Source organism: Pocillopora damicornis, chromosome 6 (assembly GCF_964200805.1).
Source record: "Pocillopora damicornis chromosome 6, jaPocDami1.2, whole genome shotgun sequence".
In the NCBI taxonomy this organism is placed as follows: Eukaryota; Metazoa; Cnidaria; class Anthozoa; order Scleractinia; family Pocilloporidae; genus Pocillopora; species Pocillopora damicornis.
The window spans coordinates 15,103,115-15,123,696 of NC_142675.1; the positions used below are offsets into that span (position 1 = coordinate 15,103,115).

Genomic DNA, 20,582 nt, shown 5'->3' on the forward strand with positions numbered 1-20,582 from the left:
TTGGGAAACGTTTGGACCATCTTGACCTTGAAAGGAACAGGAAATTGACCTTCACTTGTCCATTTCTTCCCCGTCCTAAATTGATTGAAATAGTGAGGCCACAAATCTAAAATTAAGGTACTTGAACGCGATTTCTGGAGGTGAGAGAAAGAGCGAGTTATTGGATCCTGAATATGTAAGAATCTTGCAATCTTTTACTAGGAGGCATAAATTGGACGCCAAAGTCATCACAACAGAAGGTGCCATAATTGTTACATTGAGAATATTGAGGTAAGTAATTTTTAAGGTCATTCATACCCAGCACAAATTGAAATCGTTTATCACTGTAGACTTCCTAGAGGAAAGATACTCAGGGCAAGCCTCTCGGTTGGAAAGACTCGATAAATTGGAATTTTACATATAAGCCTACGTCACTTAATGGCGATTAGTTATGAGCTGAACAAAGGGCTTCTCTTTCCCGCCAACTTACCCCACGAGAGTGAAATGAAAATTTGTCTTTAAAATAAAATATTTTTTCCATTGCTTTTGTAATACAAAAATTTAAGGAAAGGCGCAACCTGCTTTGGTCTACCAAATAGTCACCAAAACCACGAAGTCTGAGGTTAGCTTCAATTTCTCCCATATTTCCACATTATCTTGAAAAGTTGCCTCGCAAACAAGCGATTGCAGAGAAAATGAAGATAAGAAACCTCCAATGGGGCTTACCATAGATGTTAAGGTCGGAAAGTAGAAAGCGAAAGGGAAACCTTTCACGATCTGGAAATTTCATGTTGACTCGGCGAAATCGAGATTTTATGAATTATATATATCAGAGAACACTACTGCTGAAAGGGCAGACATAATATTATCGGTTGCCTTGATTTGAAAGAGGTTTTTCCTTCACCGGTTGGCGGGTTGATCTAGAGACCGCCACTGAATGTTACATTTTGTTCATGACAAGTCAGGCAGATGTTATTTATTGTCACGGAAAATTAGAGAAATTCCTGTGGCCGTCATGGTCAATGGAAAGAGATGGGGATGTAACAGAATTTAAGAAAATGAATGACACTTTTAAAAACATGTTATAAGAGTTCTTCTGTCAACTTCAGTTCTGAATAATACAAAGACAAAGTTGAATTTAAAGTGTGTAACAAAATGCTGATTGGACAAAACAAGCAATAATAACAAAACAACGTATGCATTTACAAGGAAAGTTTTGAATTAACATGGTAAAGTTGATGATTAAGTGTAGGTTTCTCCCGTTGAATGTGGATAGCTTCTTCGATTTTAAGTTGAAAAGTTGTGGAAGTAATTGACCCAAGATGTTAAAACACTGTTATGTTGGTGAAACCTCTCAGCATTTATCCACACGTGCATGTGAGCACTTGGTCAGTGATAGGACCTCTCACACTTTCAGACATCTACATAATTCTTAATAATGTTGCACTCTTTGTTCTGATGAGTGTTTTTACATCTTGTAACAGAAATATTACAGTTTGAATCTTACCCTAGATATGCAATTTACTTACTATGGTTAAACAAAAATCAACAAAGTAAATGACAATTTCTTTGAAATTTTTAAATCTCTTTATTACTTGGTAGTTTAAGTAAAATTTTTTGGCTACAAAAATCGGTTCCAAGATTGCAGTTACATATTTACAATTTAATATTTATGAGACAGCTGAAACATGAGAAGTAGAAGAAACTTCATCATTATAAATAACTTCTGCTCTCAAAACCTATCCATCATCCTATGTCTTAGGTTCTTAGATCTTCACTGTGGTTTTTCAGGAAACAAACATGCCATGTGCCAACACATCAGTCTTATTATCTTCTATATGAAGATATCCAACAAACAAACACTGTAACCTGTGAATGCTTTGGAGAAAATTTATACTTACGAGCCTATTAAAAAATTCAAGTGCGAAAGTATTTTGTAAAAGGTGTATAAAAACAAAGCTGTTTTCCTTATCCTTTCCTGCTAATCCAAAGTTTAATTGAAAGCAATCAAAAACTGATCAATTGGAATACAGAAAAACTTACAATACATTGCACCTAAAATAAATTAATTGCTATTTCCTAATAATCAACTGACCTAAATGAATACTGTCAGAATTAAATGTTTCTGTTTTTTATAGCATGATTGGTTTAATTTTGTTTAACCCTTTAACTCTCATGAGTGACCAAGACAGAATTTCTCCCAACAATATCCATATAATTTCAAGCAGACAGTGATGAGAATAAAGAGAAATATCAATTAGGGGATTATCAGTTGATCCAGTAACAAATTCTTAGAACTAAAATCATAAGAATTGTACAGCAGTCAGTAAGGAGAATTACCAATGAGATCTTGGAAGTGAAAGGGTTAAGTAACCCAGGTAAAAGTGGTGGCAATGGAATAGCGCTCTGTTTGAGTTTGGTTTCCTTTGCATGATCATATATCTACCACATTTCAAGAGTTGCAAAGTGATTGTAAAAAATTTACCTAAGATTTTAATCTAGAAAGTACACAGGGCAGTCTTCCATGCAAGTAAAAAAAATTAGGAATTAATGAAGAATGGAATTCTCTCTTTCTTATCATAACTTATCTTTGAATTTTGTGTCTGGACAGCAACAATTTACATCAACAGCTGAAAATTTAAGTTTTGTTTTAATTTATCATCACATGAGCAATTATTGGTTTTTGTGTATTCAATGTTGCTGAAAAGTACAATAATTACATACCTTACACATGCTGCACTTGATGAGTGTAAGAACAATAGTTAGTTAATAAACTAGTGAATTTATCGGGATTCAGCTGGAACTCCTATCTACATTGTGGAATAAAAAATTAGTTTTATTAGAAAAGCCAAACTTTAAGTTACTTTACTATGTACACAAAATGTGGAAATTGTTCACCTAGTTAACTTCCAAGAAGTTAAACTATTACATGCTAAGTGAATTCTCTTGTTATCTGCTATTTAAATTACGTTAACTTGCAAAGCAATTCACAATAAATTAAGAGGAACAATTATTATAACATTTTGTAATGCCCTATAAACATTTTTAAACACAACAAGAAATTTTCAAATTACGATGCATATCAATGCAAAATTGAATAGTTCTTCTTGTGTCTACCACACAGTCAGGTGAAATATTGTTTTTTTGCACTTGCACTTGGCTAGTTCAAAAAGTGATAAACCAGTGCCTATTCACCTCTGAGCACCCGAAGAAACAAGATAACATATCAAGAGTTTAATTTTTAACCCTTGTATAATGACAGAAATAAACAAATGATTTTTGTTTCTGTATGGCATGTACTAAAACAATTATTCACCTCAGTGTTGATGAAAGCCCTAGATATATACCTTGCTGCCTTGCAGTTTGGTGAATATCAACTACAATTCACCTTCACTTTGGTGAATTAGTTTTTAAGGTAAAAATTCAAGAACTTCCCTCATAAATTATAGCCTACAGTCCAGCTAGGATACATTTTGGTGGCTACTGTCCCACATATTCCTCTCTCCTTCCTTTTGACTGTCACTCACTTCCTTGGTACAAATTTCTTTCTCTACCCAGCCTTCTGCTACCATCATGGTAGCTATAATTTTCACCAAGAAAATACTGAGCACTCCCTTGCCAAAATTATGCCTGCTTTGCAGGCTAACTATCATGGTGAGGTTAGACTTGAATACCATTTTGCATGCTTTAAATTTACTTATTAATATATTGCAACTGTGGAAGTCTGCAAAGTTTTACTCTTTGCTTTAAATTTAGCCATCACAACATTTTGAAAAGTAAATGAATGTTACTTTATGACTACCAGGAAAACATGAAAATTGTATGTAGGAATTTATGAACTATGAAATAATTGCGACAAGACCAGTTTTTAACTTCTGGTAGGGCCTACCTCTGCTTATTAGTGGGTTCTTTTCAAGGAAGTGTGCAAATAAAGAGTTGTAATGGTAGTTCAAAGTGTAGTGAAAGTGGTTCTACATGTGTGAAAAGCCACCAAGTTGAAAGAGTACTTGCCACAAAAGCTTCCACTGCAAATTTACAAAAGATCAACTAAACATAGTTTACTTGTAGGGAAAAAGATAGGCACAAAAAATAAATCATCATATAAACAAACAACATTTAACTTACAGAAAACATTTCACTTACAAACAAAAAATAACAAAGCAAAACAGTTTTTAAATTCTTGGCATGTGTCATGAATGACTAGGCACATGTATGAGTCTAAAACACTAAGTATGAATATTACAAAGTCATAGAAAAACAATTTTATACAAGACAAATCTACAATGTTCAGTCTATGATGAGCAGACACTGATCAGTTGGGGCTTGTTGTCATCATTGGTATTCCATTCATTCCACCATTTTGTGTTCCATTCATGGGTGGATAAGGATTCTGCAAACCATTCAAAGAATTTGCAGGTGGATATGGCAGCTGCAAAGTAGATACAGAGATATGTTATATCTCTAAGTAATTAACACCGAGCATATTACATAATGCTGATACAGTATTCCAGATTTCCATCCACAGAAGAGTAACCTTTAAAAATTATAATAATTTCACAACTGGTAAAAAAGGAGCACCCAAATGGATTTTATTATTAAACAAGGGAGGAGTACTTTGGATTCTTCTATTCATGACAGGGTAGTCTTAGAGCCTGAAAATCACTATTTCGTAGGACATTTCTGTTCCCTAAAGCAAGCAAATGCATTGTTCTGAAGTGGAATAAAACTGCTAGAGTTAAAAGCCTTGGTGAATAAGTTTTGCTAGTTTTCTATTCAAACACTGCTAATCCCTGATGCTACTCAAAAATGGAATTTTTGCTGATCTATATGTATTCTTACTGATCTAAGCCAGCTCATTTTATTTTTAGCTGAAGCTGCGATTTCAGCTATTTTGCAATAGGTTAGAGTTTTCTTTATGCTTTCCTGCAGGGCATATATGGTTAAGGAGTAGACAGCCTTGTGTATCACATTTTACAGTCAATCTGTGCTATGTTATCTGCTGAAGTAGCTATTATAGCTTGAACCTGATTAAGTCCATTGGCAAACATGCATAACCCAGCTCTGATATCTGAAAGACTGTAAACTAAAGCAACTTAAAATTTTACCAATGCTGAGATGTTCTTTGATTTAGATGATGCAGTTCCAGCTAGAAAAATTGCTTATAAGCCCTAAATCTTTTGCACAGTGAGTGCCAACTGCAAAGTGCAAATTGGCCACTTGGCTGGTGACAAAATTGCTGCAAAAGACCTAGTTTTCAAGCAGCAATTCCCATTAAAAGATTCTGATATTTTTACCTTGCCATTGGCCCCTCCACCAACCGAAAACATTGATGTGATGTCTGTGAAGCGACCTGGTTGCTGAGAGTAGTAAGGAGGGGGTGCAGTTGGCAGGGGAGGAGTGTAGTATGCAATTCCATTCTCTGAAGGTCTGGAGGGAGCAGCTTCTTGAATGCCAATCTAGAAAATAATTTCATATTTTGAATAAGTGATGTAGCACCATAATTTTGTCTTTTTCAAAGCATGAAATAGTTATTCTAAGGAAGATAACAAGTTTTCTAAACAAATTTAACAATTCACTGTTAACAATATATGTACCAGTACACTTATACCTGAACAGATAGACAGAGTGTCTGAAAAATCATGAATGGTTAGATAGACAGAGTGTCTGAAAAATCATGAATGATTAGTTAGACAGCAATATCTTCATTTATAACTGACGAGATTCAAGGCTAGAAGCTAATGAAGTTGTGTCCATTTAATTTCAAGATTTAAAATGCCATAAAGAAACACTTTGCAACCTAATACATCCAAGAATTCATTACATTATTCCAAAATTATATCTACAAAGAAATAGCCTGCAGTAAACAAAGTCATGCTCATAAAATTTTACTAACAATAACATGCAGAGTAATGATAACTCTATCAATTGTACACTTTTAAAAGTCTCCCTTTTTGGAATGGCACATTGCCATTTAGGCTGCAAATACAAATGCTAATGAATAAAATGCTGTGTGCTTAAGTAATTCTAGAAGAATATAGAAAATAAGCTGACAAAAATAAAAAGTGAAACCTTAATGGAACTGAATTATACTTGAACCAACTTTATCAAATATGTGTATGTAATACAAATGTGTAGTCAGTATGCCCATGGGCAAGAAGTTGGAGTCTTTTTGTGTAGTTCAATGGTAGAATCAAGCAGAAATTAAGTACCACATACTGGTAAACCCACAAACCCACACAGGCCTTGGTTGTTTGAAGGTTAGATTATGCTATCCACTGGATAAATCTCTATCCAGTGGATAGTGCAATACATTTTGTTAGCACTTATCCACTGGATAGCGATTTACCTGTGGGATAGCATTATCTGCCCTTTGAACAACTGGGGCCGGGAGTGCTAGCTTAATGGTATCTTCCAAAGTGACTCAATTAATTACATCAGTAACAAGCCAGTCTTACCTGATTGGTTCTTAGGTGAAATGGGAAATTGGAATTTGCTGCATTAGGTCTGGTAATGACCTGTGAACATGAAAATGTAGTTTAAGAGGGAGCATGTAGAAGTAATATCTTCCTCTTTAAACCCTTTAGGATAACAACTAACTAATTTTTCCTTACAATGTAACCCCTGAAGCACACATCAAGGTCACAACAATAAAGGAATTGATCACCATCTAAAGAAGCTCTTAATTATTAAAAAAAATGCTCCTTGTCAGCACCTTAGGAAATGTATAGAGAACAGTAAGGAGAATATGGTAAGGTGTAAAAGATTCAACAAATTGTGGGCAACAACCTTTGGCTGGAATGTTTATCTGAACCAAAAAAATAAATCCTTAATATTTGGGAAAACTTAATTAGCTTTACACTTTCACTTTATTTAATTTTTAATCAGTTATCTGAGATATTTCAAACACTGTTCATATATAGAAATTAACAGGTATCTAGGACCACTCAAAACAGTTTAGACTGATTCCTTACCAAGAAAACACCATGTGCCAGAATAGAGATGCACCAATCGATTCCGTTAACAATTTGAGCTCTGAATAAAAAATAGTTCCATGAAACCTCATCACCAAGTAAATAGCAAACTCAAACAAGAAGAAAAAAGACATTTTTTTCACTGCAAGGACACTTTTACATTTTTTCAGTTATTGACCAATGCTTTACATTTTTACCTCTCATATAAAAAAAAGAGAATCCATGACACACACAACTACTGGTACATCTATCTCAATAAGGATTAGTTTTTTAATACCAGTAAGTTTAAATTATGATTGAGATCTGAGAGTCATACAGAAATATGTAAGAAGACAAAGGAGATGATGGTGATATGATCCAACACTGTCTCCTCACCTTTCCCATTTTTGTATTCTATACGCTGAAATAACAACCATGATTGGCCCAGCAAGGAACCTGAGAGAGATGAATTTTTTTAATGGATGAAGAAACAAATTTTATTCTGGAAAGGGAAGAAGGATTTAAAAGCAGGTGCAAGTGGTGGAAGCTTGTATAAAATGCAAGGCACGCTAATTTCGTAATATCAACAAAGTTGACAACATAAATTTGCCACCAGAAAGATTTTAAAACCTGATGTTTTGAGCATTAGCCTTCATCATTGGCCCTGACTGAGGACTAATGCTCAAAATGTCAGCTTTTAAAATCTTTACAATGGCAAACTCAGTTAATGATACCAAATTACCTTGTTATACTCCCCCACCAACACAGCAGCACAGTTTCTTAAACTTACCCCCTTTATTAAAATATGGGGCAGATGGGACATGCTGCCTATTAGTAAGAAGATCTGATTCAATTTGCATGATATTAAGGGGTGCTACAACAACCATGCTCCTACTTTTATCACATTAGGTAGGCCCATGTCAGATTTCAAATGACCCAAACTTAACATGAGACCTACTACCACAATTATTGTTTTTTTGTTGTAGTTGTTGTTATAACAAACAAGCAAACAATAATAATAATAATAATAATAATAATAAAACAAGTAAAAGAACAAAAGGAGAACAAAATTACTCAATCTCAAAATACATCAGAGGATATGCATCTCTTGGTCATTGAACACTCTATCCAACTTACCATCCTGTGTAGATTATCCAGAATGGGTAATAAAAATTGCTTTTGTTTGGATAGTGCTTCAGTGTAAAGAAAGTCCCATAACAGAACCACAACCAAGCCTGAAAGTTATTAGTAATAATCAGCTTCATCACAATAAACAAACCAAGAAAGTTTAACATAAGCACCCAGTAACAGTTACAATAAGGTTAACAACTTAAGCTGTATGAAAGTCATCAATATCTCAGTTTCTGAGAATCCTTGGAAATAAATTTGAAATTTAAACCTTAATTTTATAATTCACAACTAATGTTTGTTTCTCATTTCATTGATTATTTATACCAATTATCTCTCCTGGACTGATAATCGTGCCAGATTCTTGACCCTATTAATTACTAGTAATTTCTTTTAGGCATATTAAATGCAAGCAAGTGCATATTAATTTCAATCAATTGCCATGATCTAGAGGAAATTGCACTAAACCTAACCCAAAAGTTCTTTCTCCAAACATTACATGAATTATATGTTAATGAGGAGTAAGAATTGGTTCTTTGAGGCTAGCCTGTAACAAAGTGTAACACATATACTTACTATGACTCTCAGAACACAGATTCCAATACCAGCAGGGCTCTCATAGATGTAAAGGACCTTGCCAGGATCAAACACCTTAAATTCCAACACAAATTTATTATTAAATTATTTTTTTTATCTAATTGTAACCTTACAAGTATTTCATCAAATCTTTCGTTGATCATTTCTCACCCTGTGCAAAGATATTGAGCTGTAATATGAAGCTGAAATCAAAATCTCTCTGTCTTAACCCTTTAACCCCTAAGAGTGATTAGCACCTAATTTCTCCTTACAATATCATCGGCAAATCACACATTTAGGTCATGATAATAAAGGAAATGATCACCAATTTAAAAAGCTCTTGATTATTAAAAAAATTCTCGTTATCAGCACCTTAGGAAATGTATAGAGGACAGTATAGATTATGCATATTGATGTTAGGGTGTAAGGGCTTAAGAAAGATGCATTCTATTTCTCTTCTAGAAGGGTTGGTGGTGGGGTGGGTTGGGTAAGATGAGCAATCCCCTAGGGAAATTGATAAAGGGGTACTACATTTGTAAATATTTCAGCTCCATCAGACATCAAATCTCTCCTGCCAAATCCATGCAACATCTTTCTCTAATGGTCTTGAGTGTGTAACGACAACTTCATGAACACTCTTTCTTTTTTGCAATACAGGCTCATGTCTATTGAGCTTTGGTTCCTCCCACTCCCCATAGGGAAGTTTTAGCAGGGAAAATAACAAATAATGGTACTTCTGATACTAGAATACAGCTGTGATAAGAATTGGACTTTTATGCAATTCTAGATTGCATTTTGATACTTTTTTTTTTTATCACAACTGTTACCTGTACCATTTGATAGACCACTGGGTACTTTTAGGTCCTAAAAGCAGAATTTAGAGGGACATGTTGCCACTTATTTCATCATATTCCACTTACAGCAACTTCATAGAAGAAAAGGATGGCAAAACACACTGTGTACACTGTGCCAAAGATACTGAGCTTGATCTGACCAGAAGAACTGATACGTCCTCTGCAAACAAATGATTCAGTCCAGTGAGGTCAGTTACATTCTCTTTCTAAGAAAGATGTCTGCCAACTCATGTATCTACAATACAAGGCAAATCTCCCAGTCTCCCTTACAGTTTGCTTAATCTCTCACATAAAAGTAAATTTAAATTTCATGTTAGATAGGGGAAACCAAGTAAGTCTTGTCACCTTTTCAATGCTTTCATAAGGATCTGGCACCTACTGGAGCTCTGGGAGGTATTATGTTGTGAATTGCCGGGTATACTTTGGAAGCTAAAAACCTAAAACACTTGAAATTCTTCTAGAGTTTCTTCAGTTCTTTTTCCTTTGCAGACAAGTTTTGATAAAAATTATTGATACTGTCTTATCATATATTCCAGCACACATTTCAAACATTTCTGGCAAAAAAAAGTTGTTGAGTTTTCAAGAACATACTGACCCAACATTTCTATAACCAATAACCATATGTCTGCTCAGAGGACTTTTTGTGTGAAACTCAGGAAGCAGTTTGCATGTAAGCAAATGCAAGATTTATTTAGAGTTAAAATGATTAGTTATACAACTGTTACAAAGGAGACAAATGTGAAATGATTATCTATGGAGGTTTAACACAGCAGACTTCATCTGAAGCCAGTTTATTCTGAATAGAAGGAATGGAATAAAAAGAGGGAAATTGTATTTCATATTATTATCTGGGGGTGATTTACCAAGGCAGCCACCTTCTTCCAATATTGTTGAAAGCACTGCCTTTTCCTCCATTTTAATTTCAAGGGTGGTTGTCACTATCAACAAGGCTATCTGAAAATTTACCTATTCTAAGTGACTAAATTGGTTGCCAAATGGTCACCTAACAGCAATTTAAATTTAGGTTACTCAATTTGACACCAACTTTTTTTAAGGTTAATGTACTTCAGCAATACCTTGTCACTGTCCATCCTTTGGCCATCAAAATAAGCATTATTAGGAATACAACATGAGAAGTGAAATGAAAGGCACGCCCTGTGATTAAAAAAAAAGTATAATGTAAATATCTCATCAAATTCAATATGTCAAAAATTTTTAATCCTCAGTAAATCTAATCCAGCACTGCCCATTTTAGATTCCTTTTTCCTAGTCAAGATGAAAGTGTTGCAGCATAGTTATTCTAGGGTTTGAATAAAGTAGAAGAGGATCATATTGCCTGCATATATCAAGTACTCAAACAGTTGTTTTGTTAATTAACATTTACAGTTTAAGCAAATTTACCAACATTTTCAAGGATTCTCTCTTCTTTGAATTACACCAAGCAAATGTTCAAATGTTTCCACAAACACAACTTACTTACCTACTACTGAAATTCCATATTTTTCAATTCCTTTTTTTCCATACTCAATGTAATATATTAGGTAGAATATCAAGCTAAGCACTGTACATAAGAAAATAAGAAATTTAAGTCAGTTAAATTATAAATTCTAATCAACTAATGTATACTACTAAATTGTGGAATACACAAACCATCTCCACTTTCAAAATGTGTTAGCATCCATCCTATGGTTGCCCACTTTCAAAATGTGTTAGCATCCATCCTAAGGTTGCCCACTCTTAAAATGTGTTAGCATTCATCTTAAGGTTGCCCACTTTCAAAATGTGTTAGCATCCATCCTAAGGTTGCCCACTTTCAAAATGTGTTAGCATCCATCCAAAGGTTGCTTGTATTGTGCACTTCAACATGTTATGTCACTGCTCTGGTGTTTTTCCTTTTTTTTTAATAATTACCAGCCTATTGCTAATAGAGCAAACTTTTTGAAAATTTGTGTCATTGAAGACCTCCCATGATGAAACACAACCTTGAATATACATTTAAATTATAGATTCTCTAGAGAATTACTGATTGGTGAGAAGAGAGTTAACTATTAATAAAAGTCAATGACTGTGTTTTCTAAGTCAACTTACAAAACTTTAATTACCTTCAAATGTCAGGGAACACAAATATAATTTGTATGAGAAGTGAAATAATCTTCGAGAAGTTAGTTGACCTGCAGTACAAAAGAATTATTACCAATTGCAATTACATCATTTCTGTCATTGTTATCATTAAGTCATAATATCTTTTATATCCAGTGTAATCCACTGGTTTTGCTTTCCTACAATTTGTGATTGCCCCTGAAAACTTGCCCAAATCAGATATACTAAAGTTCACAGGGCACCCAGGTAGACAATCAGACATGGTTTGATGCTACTCTGGTTTAAAGATTTAATGAATGTAACCAAGAAGTTACAATTCAAAGAGCCAATATTTCGACACTCCTGTACCACAACAGGTTCTTTTATATGCTCAATAATTAGCTACCCTTTTCTCTGACGAGGTGTAAATAGGTGTCAGGTAGTAAGCTGCCATCATCACAATTTAAGGGAGTGAGGTCAGCATTGATAATAATAAAAAAAAAGACGAGAAAGCTCCCCAAAGCCATGCCAATTAAATGCAATACAAGAGTTATTTAGAACAAAAAAGGAAAATATAACCAGTATATAACCATCAGCAACAGAAATATTTCATAATATAAATCTCACACATACTTGAAAGTAATGATTTGAGGTACTGATTACATGGTCAAAAAAGAGTAAACTAATAAGTTAATTAAAGTTTCTTACATGCTACATAGATGCCAAGAAACCACAAACTGGTAAATATAATAAAAAATGCTATGTCCATTGGAAGAATGACTGGAAAAGAAATGGAAAGGAAACAATTTAAAAATGTTAAACTGTCAATAAGTTGGTTACCATGCAAAATACTTAATATAATTACTAATTGTTACTGTAAGTGATCATTAATATCTGTTGTTTGCTTCCTTTAGTCTAATAAAAAATTATCAATTTTAATTGTAACATAGTGCATGCACAAGGCCCTACCTACAACTTGTGTCTGTACACTATGTTAAAACAAAATTGGTTCATGCTTTAGCTGTGTGAATATTGAGTTATGGATACACTTGGGAAGTTTGGAGCACTCAAGAGGCTTCTCCTGTGTTTGTGCAACCATAACTTGACATATATATGCATGCTAAGCATGGACCAATTTTCATAATTTAATTGATAAATTTTTAACATGGAAATTATTGAATGATTGTCTATTGTACATGTACATACATCTTTCGTCTGCAGAGAAATGCTTTTTCCAAAATGTATCTCCATTTGTCATTTCTAATCTGTACTTCAACAGCAGTCCCTAAAAAGAAGTCAAAATTTAATCAGTCTCATGACTTTAAGATCATCAAAGTTTTGGTGAAAAAGTTATCTTTTAGAATTCAGTTACAATAGGTCCCAGTTAACTCAAACTCCCAAGGGCAACAAAATTCTCCATTTCACAAGGACAATCATTTTTATTTTAAATTACAACAATTCTACATTCCAATCAAAACAACAAAATACTGTGCACTGTGACTCCTCTTAAAGCAATACAATGTGTACCTATTTACACTCTAAAAGCACAAAACATCATCTACAAAGCTATATTTTGAAAGCCTGTAAAGAGGCTTTGATAAATGCAAACGATAAAAAATGCCTACCTTAGTAGACTTGCAGTTGCTTACAGCTAAATACCACCATCTCTCACGAGAAGATACAAAACGCCTATCTCCTGCGATAAAAAAGTTTAAAAAGTGATATGTAGAGTGTTCTTAAAAATCCAACCCAGTCTTAAATAGCCAAGTTGCAGTTGGTTTATGGATTTGGTCACTTATAATAATGAACTGGCACATATTCACAAGGGACTTTTTTCAATTTTGTGGTTTTTGGTATGAAAAGAAACTGACCCAATACATGCTCTAGTTAATCCACATTTTGCTAGTTTAATCCTTTTTACACCCTAACATCAGTATGTATTTTCTCCATGCTCTTCTCTATACATTCCCTAAGGAACTGACAAGAAGAATTTCTTTAGAAATCCAGAGCTTTTTTTGTTAGTGGTGATGTGGTCATTTCCTTTATTCTTGTGACCTTTATGTGTAATACAGCAGTGATAATGTGAGGAGAAATTAAGAGGTTTAAAAAGTCAAGTAGGAAATTTAAAAAGTCAAGTAGGAAATTTAAAAAGTCAAGTAGGAAATTTTCATCATCGTTAGAACTGATCCAAGTGGTGTTACCAAGTATTTCATGTTTTTTCCTAAGAACTGTTTTTGTTTAGATCTACAACAAAAACTGTTGATACACTGCCACTGATATCACAATACTTAGGAATACCTCACCAATTTTATCCCTGAGACCAATCCTTTAACCCACCCTTCCCTTTAACCCTTTACACCCAAATAACGGCATGCATATTCTCCATAGTGTTCTCTACACATCTCCTGAGGTGCTGGCAAGGAGAATTTGTTTAACAATCAAGAGCTTCCTATTAGGTGATAATTTCCTTTATTCTGATGACCCTATTGTATGATTCAGGGGTAATATTGTAAAGAGAAATTAGATGCTAATCACTTTTAGAGTTTAAATAGTTAAACAATGTATCACTGTGTTTGCTATGAAAATCTAACAATGAATAGGGCAAAGGAGGTGTTGCAGTGAAATGTAGTTCTTCTGAAACTCCATCTATAAAATACTTTGTTCTTCCTTAAAAGTGGTAAATGCAGATTTGATAAGTAAACTAATGTTGTTGCATATCCCTTTACACCCTAACATTAGTATGTGTATTCTCTTTACTTTCTCTGTGTATTTCTAAAGGTTATGAAAAAGAGAATTTGTTTAACAATCAAGAGCTTCTTTAGTTGCTGATAATTTGCCCTAGTCTCATGACCTTGATGTTTTTTTGTCAGGAGAAATTAGATGCCAGGCCCTTTTAGGGGTTAAAGAGATATCATAGCTTTCACTGTGTTATTCTTACCAGTGCACTCTAAGTAAGATTCATTATCCAAATCTTTCTTTTTACATCCAGACCACACATAACTGGTTGTAAGGTTTATAACTTGGTTATTCCCTCTGTACACCTTGTCTTCTTTATCTAAACATAACTGTTGAACAAACATTTATTGTCAGTGATGAGCAAAATTTAATTATTTTTTCATATCTCCCTAAAAATTTCTTAAAGATTGAAACACCCAAAGGTCAAAAAGCCTGGAATCCATACCATAACTCATAAAATAAATAAATCTGAGATATGGCTGAAAATAAATACATGCAAAGTTATATTTAGGCACAATTAAAAGTTTACATTGACCTTATTCAAAGTGATTCGAAGCATAATCTGCAAAAAGGAAGTTTAATAAAAATTTCACAATTTACTCCACCACCCAAAAAATGCTGAAGATTCATATGATAACAATAATCTAATAATAATAATAATAATAATAATAATAATAACAATAACAATAATATCAATAATACATCAATTATTTAATAATTGTGAAAATTATTGAGCTCAAGTCCACAGGCCTAAGACAAGGTTAAAATGCTTAACTAACTACAAATAATAACTTTTGAGGATCAAAACACTCTCTACTATGTTACTCACAGGTTAATACCAGTAATAATGTCAAAAGCCCTAAAAATTAAAGACCTACCAATCTTGTTAAAGGCAGTGGACTGAAGTTAAATGGTAAATACTAACTTATTGAATTAATTTGTTACTTGATGTCTGGAGTAATTGTTGTTGCATATCAAAATGCATTAAACACAGAAAGAACTGCTGTGTCACATTTTTATGCCTAATTAATTTGTGGAAAGAGAGGAAAAAGTTCCTTAATTAACCAAGCTGACATGGATTTCAGAAAGGCATCAAAAGTTATATTAAGTGTTGATATTCATTGTGGTGTTATAGGTGAATGAAATCTCACAATGTAAGAGCCAGGCTAATCAATCATGTATTGCTTGCAAGGTTTTGACTGCTATACTGCTTGTCTTTCATCAGGGAACAAGCTGGAAAGTTTATGTTTTGCTATTTTAGCACCTGTTTGACATTATTACTGGGTTATGGCCTGCTGTCATCGGTGCATTTGGGTCCTCATTACTATTCTGAGTATAAGATCCTGTTCCCTCATAGGAGCACTTTGTGACTTATTGACTATTATGGTTCAAAAGTTATTGTCTCGGACATGTAGATCTATTCCATATTCTTAATTTCTGGTTCTGGGAAAAGAGTAAATTCCTGAATGCTAGCATCCAAAAAGTAGTAAATCTAAGCCACTATTTTCCCGTCCCTTAATATATGATGTGTAAAAACTCCAAAACAGTTCAGCAAAAAGACACCTGTTTCCTAATTGCTGATAGCACTGAGCACTGCATTTACAAAACAATACTGTTTGGCAGGTTGTAAATATTGGTTTCACACATGAAATAAATAAGTAGACAACAGAGGTTCCTCATTTAACTGAACTAAGACTTTACCTTTTTTAAAATTAAATCCATTTCAATTTAAGATAGGTTTGTTTTTAAATATATTTTTCATGAGCAAGCTTGCAATTTAATTGATTCTTATGAACTTGAAGACCTAACACCTTGGTTGAAAGGTTGTAGTCATGGGTTTGAATTTACATAATTCAATTTAACAGCCACAAGTGAAAATCTCATTCAGGTATATTACTTTGTACTTTTTTCAAAGAACTGACAAAATCCCACATAACTTAAGGGAAAAAAGGAAAGTTATTTTTAATACCCTAAATTTTCCAAAAAATGTCTTTCATTGTATTCTAATATTTTTTAAGTCAGAGGAGTCTCTATTTGAATGCCTTGCAATGAAGGTTGCTTTTCATTAATCAACAACTGCTGAAATTTGTCAACAGTCTTGAGAAAAGAACAATAAATTAAAATTGTGTTCCAGAGCCTAAAAGCTTTCCTATCAATTGCACTTTTTGGAAAAGGAGGTCACTGAATGACAATTGAGGATTTTAATAAAAAAACAAAATTACTCTTAGCTATGATACTTCAAGATTTATTAAAATACAGAGAACTATCTTAAATTTCCAATTTCAAAGCTATTAGAAAGAAAGCAATTACCACATGCTGTTTATTGCCCTTATTACATATACAAACTTTTGTACTAGAAGCTCAACTTTATTCTAGGTCTCAATGTTTCTAGTATGAAAAAAATTGGGCAAATACTTTTAAATCAAGTTCAAGCATTTCCCTTTTCAAGTACTGCTAAGACTTTGCATTTCTTTGGCAATTTTCATTTTTTTTGATATTTTCTATCAATATTTGTATGCAGCTCCTTCAAGACTATATTATCAAAAGATAAGCCTTGCATACATTTGTTTACGTTTTGATTCTGTTTAATGTTGCAAGGGGAGAACATGATTACTAAACATGTTTTTTGTTTTGCTCCCAGCTTCAAAACAAGAATAAAAAAGGGAAAACGTCAATAAGTTGAATACAATCTCTATTTCAGGCATTAAATAGAGCCCAGAAGTGCACTTAAACCATGACTGAGTATTTTGAAATATTTTTCTCCTCACCCAGCTCACTTTGTGACAACCATCCAAAGATGAAATAGACTTTTTATGATTAAATGTTGTGTCTGATCTTTAAAGTAAGGAAAAACACCTGTATGTTCAGGAGAACACAATTTCAAAACCTTTCTTCCATGTACTTAAAATATATTTACCACTCTGAACTTTGCTCTACTATTACCATTTTATGCATTGTCTGTTTAGGACCCTGCAGCTTTGAATTTTCTGATCAGATGAAATTTTTTTTAACTTTTCAAGTTTTTGGAGAAAGAAAAGTGCAATTATAGAACTTTTCAACAGAATTTTTTTAAAAAAAGGCTCATCAGCATGATAGAACTTTTCCATATAATTTTGAAAAAGGTTCATCAAAAGGGTCCTTTAAGAAAAATAAAATGAATTACAAAATTGTACAACTGTCAACAGATTCTCAATATTTATGGTCAGTTGCCCTTAATTCATAAGTTATTATTGAAATTGGTGAAAGTATGTGCCTGGAAGGTTCCTTCTGCATGAAAATAATTCAATGGCCAAGGATAAACCTGTCATTAACAGTCCAAGTTTTGAACGAAAAAAAAGAATTTTGAGGTTCCATGCATGAGACTGCAACCGGTTACCTCAAGGTTTATTAGAATTACAAGTATATTGGTCCACTAGCTCTACTGAAAATATTCATATACCAGATTGTTGTTATATCTTCAACTCCTATAAGTGACAAAGAAATAATTTCTCCCTACAATATCACAGCAACTTCAAGCAGACAATTGATGAGAATAAAGAAAATATCAGTGAGGGATTATCAGTTATCCAATACCACATTCCCAGATCTAACATCACAAGAATTGTGTAGCAGACAGTGAGTAAAACTAGTAAACAGATCTCAGGAAAAAAAAAGAGTTAACATCCTTTACAAAGCTTGTAGAGGCACCTGGCTTATTATTCTGAGTTTTTTTTGCTTTAAACCACAAATTGCCTTCCCTATGTCAGGACTCCTCTGTTTCACAGACACAAATTAAGAAAGCTACAGAATACAGTATCACGTTTGTTTTTTCCAGAGGAAATGATAAGATCAAGATTCTTTTGAGGTACCAAGCATGAGGCTGTAACTAGTTACCTCATGGTTTATTAGATTTACAAGTACATTAGTCCACTATCTCTACTCAAAATATTTGTAAATACCAGATTATTGTTATATCTTGAACTCCTCTGAGTGACCAATACAGAATTTCTCCTTACAATACCAAAACAACATTAAGTGAACAAGTGATGAGAATAAAGAAAAATATCCATGAGAGATTATCAGTTGATCCAATACCACATTCTCAGAGTAATAAGGGTTTCCTATCATTCTGTGCAAACTGCAAACTGAGTACTTGAAAGGTCCATGAAGTTAATGCAATGTACACTAAGTGTTCTGTTGACAGAGCACCTTTAAAGGTTCCACGAAAATTTTCAGCTGTATTATACCATAAAAGTAGAAAAGAAAATACTTTCCTGAAATTTTATTTGATCCAGTGAGTCAGCAAAGCATGTTCTTTATATTTGGCCACTTTTAGTGGGCCTGTTTTCAAGATGAAAACAAACACCTGTTTATGAAACCAAACAGCCGCGATAGTGATTCTACCAATTTTGGTTGATTTTAGCAGTTTTCTTCAATGTGTATTAAAATACTTTGGCACCAAAGAGTCAATACATACAGTTTTCATTATTTTTGTTTTTGCCGCAACAACATGAAATACAGCTTTCTATTTTCGCTTCCTGTTTTGAATGAGGAAATATGGTATTGCTGTCAAATACAAAGGAAAGAAATCGTGCTTTTCACCATAAAAATACATAAGGAAACTGTCATAATTATACATGATTTGTCCTGTTGTCTATCTTATAAAGAATTGTCATCGCAAATTCTAACATTATTAGAATCAAGGCATGCAAAATACCCTTCCAATATTCTAACTGCATGTAACGTAATAAATTTGCTGAGTAATGACCAACAAATGTAATGATCTGCGATTGACGTGAAACTAGTTGTGAAAATAATTACCTGTTTTATTACTCACTCCCGTAGATATAAAAATTACCCTTTCTCGTGACTTATAAAAACAACAAAATGAATAGATCACCAGTTTTCGACTACATACAATGAGTTAAATTTGAGAAAGGAGGAGAAATTGCGTCACTAGCTAGCGTATGTTTTCAGGTAAATACTAGAAAAAGCTTACCATTTCAGGTTTAGGGTACACTCTAGGCCACTGAGTGTCGAAGTAAAGAAAAATATTCTGTGTAGCATAAGACTGCAAGAAAAAAAACATATAAGCTGGAGCATGAACAAACAGGTCTCACTACACTCGCAATATAAGGAGAAGCAGCATGCGACTTCAAACGACAATACTTCGACGATATTTGTAGTATCCTGATCAACAACATTCAAACAATTCATCCATCGAGAACTTACCTCTGGGTATTCAAAACGATATATAATTTCTCCAACTGAATCTTTGTAACAAAATCTCGTCAAAAAACTCCAATCCTAGAAAAATTCAAAGGAAAACGGAGCAATTAGCGAAACCCCACGATCGCTCGAACGCGCGCGTTCCAATCTTGAATTTAATTTGAGGTTCCACAATACACCAATCTTGTCATTGAGTGGACTTACTTCTTTCGTGTCTATAGTTCCTTCTACTATTTTAGGACACGTTCTTTTGACGTAGATTAACGTTATACAGAACGTTATAAGCCAAGGTCGTGGTCCCGTCGCCATCTTTTTTCTTTCCAATAACATATGCAAATTGACAAGGTTGCTTTGAATTGCTCGTGACAATCTGTGTGTGAGTTGCTAGGTAACCATTTAAATGCAAACACTCACAAGGACCTTCTTCACACCAGAAACTGGGTTTTCAGCGCCAATACATTGTTTAGATAAAATCAGGAATCGACCTATTCATACAACTATGACTGTAATATACAATAAAATAAATCACGAAATTTACTCTAGTTTCTCTTGTTAGTTTTACTATTTACTCATTCATTCAAGTATCGTATACGTAATTCGTTCCAGTGTAACGAACAACTACAATAGTTATTGACGCAGAAAGTTCTAAATACTTGGTTGCAGTCAAAATTGAAAATGGTGAAATTTTTTCATTTAGTTCTCGGAAAAAAATTAAAAAGAGGAAGTGAGTGCTAATATGTGTTACACCCGATCAAATATCACTTTAAAATTTTCGCGGTAATTCACGGTTTCTATTTCTCAGCGCCCCACATTTCTGTTAAGCCTGACATTTTGGATTGTCTGTTGCTTTTAAAACAGCCATGGCAAGGCATTTTGAGAAATATGACAGACTTTGAATGAAGCTATCGCAAAAAATTTAATTTTTTTTTACTTTGTCTTTCCACTCCCGTTACTCTATTAACTTCGATCTTAGCTGGCTGACACCTGCTGATCAATTTCCCACGCCAAACCTGAAAAGTTACACTCAATACAGCGCAATTATTACCACATTACCAAAACGATTCGCTCAGCA

The 20,582-nt window shown here is 33.6% G+C and overlaps 2 protein-coding genes across 3 annotated transcripts in view; one reads left to right on the forward strand and one right to left on the reverse strand.

Moving 5' to 3' along the window:
• The first annotated feature begins 18 nt into the window (after positions 1-18).
• Positions 19-20,582, forward strand: part of LOC113676574 (uncharacterized) — a 37,546-nt gene continuing 16,982 nt past the window's right edge. Inside the window, exon 1 of one of the 2 annotated variants that reach the window (XM_089209353.1) lies at positions 19-270. The gene's annotated coding sequence lies outside the window, so the exon portion shown is untranslated. Of the gene's footprint in view, positions 271-9,560; positions 9,676-20,582 lie in introns of those variants that run through there. The other variant, XM_089209358.1, reaches the window with a different exon arrangement.
• LOC113676564 (transmembrane protein 145) lies at positions 1,544-20,037 on the reverse strand. Its single transcript, XM_027193236.2, has 18 exons — positions 19,715-20,037; positions 19,514-19,588; positions 19,281-19,352; positions 14,505-14,631; positions 13,192-13,262; positions 12,773-12,851; positions 12,275-12,346; positions 11,590-11,658; positions 10,968-11,048; positions 10,564-10,642; positions 9,554-9,647; positions 8,634-8,708; positions 8,067-8,164; positions 7,326-7,385; positions 6,951-7,011; positions 6,435-6,494; positions 5,274-5,435; positions 1,544-4,408 (listed from the first exon to the last, which is right to left on the reverse strand). The coding sequence occupies exons 1-18, from the start codon at positions 19,838-19,840 to the stop codon at positions 4,292-4,294; spliced, it is 1,578 nt and encodes a 525-aa protein (XP_027049037.2). The 5' UTR covers positions 19,841-20,037; the 3' UTR covers positions 1,544-4,291.

Excerpts from the sequence above, each read along its gene's own strand:
- LOC113676564 (XM_027193236.2), bottom strand. The coding sequence starts at position 19,840 with ATGTTATTGGAAAGAAAAAAGATGGCGACGGGACCACGACCTTGGCTT. Across the intron at positions 10,643-10,967 it reads ATATGGAATTTCAGTAGTAG|GGCGTGCCTTTCATTTCACT; the intron begins GTAAGTAAGTTG and ends TTTTAATCACAG. Across the intron at positions 8,165-8,633 it reads TCTGTGTTCTGAGAGTCATA|GCTTGGTTGTGGTTCTGTTA; the intron begins GTAAGTATATGT and ends AATAACTTTCAG.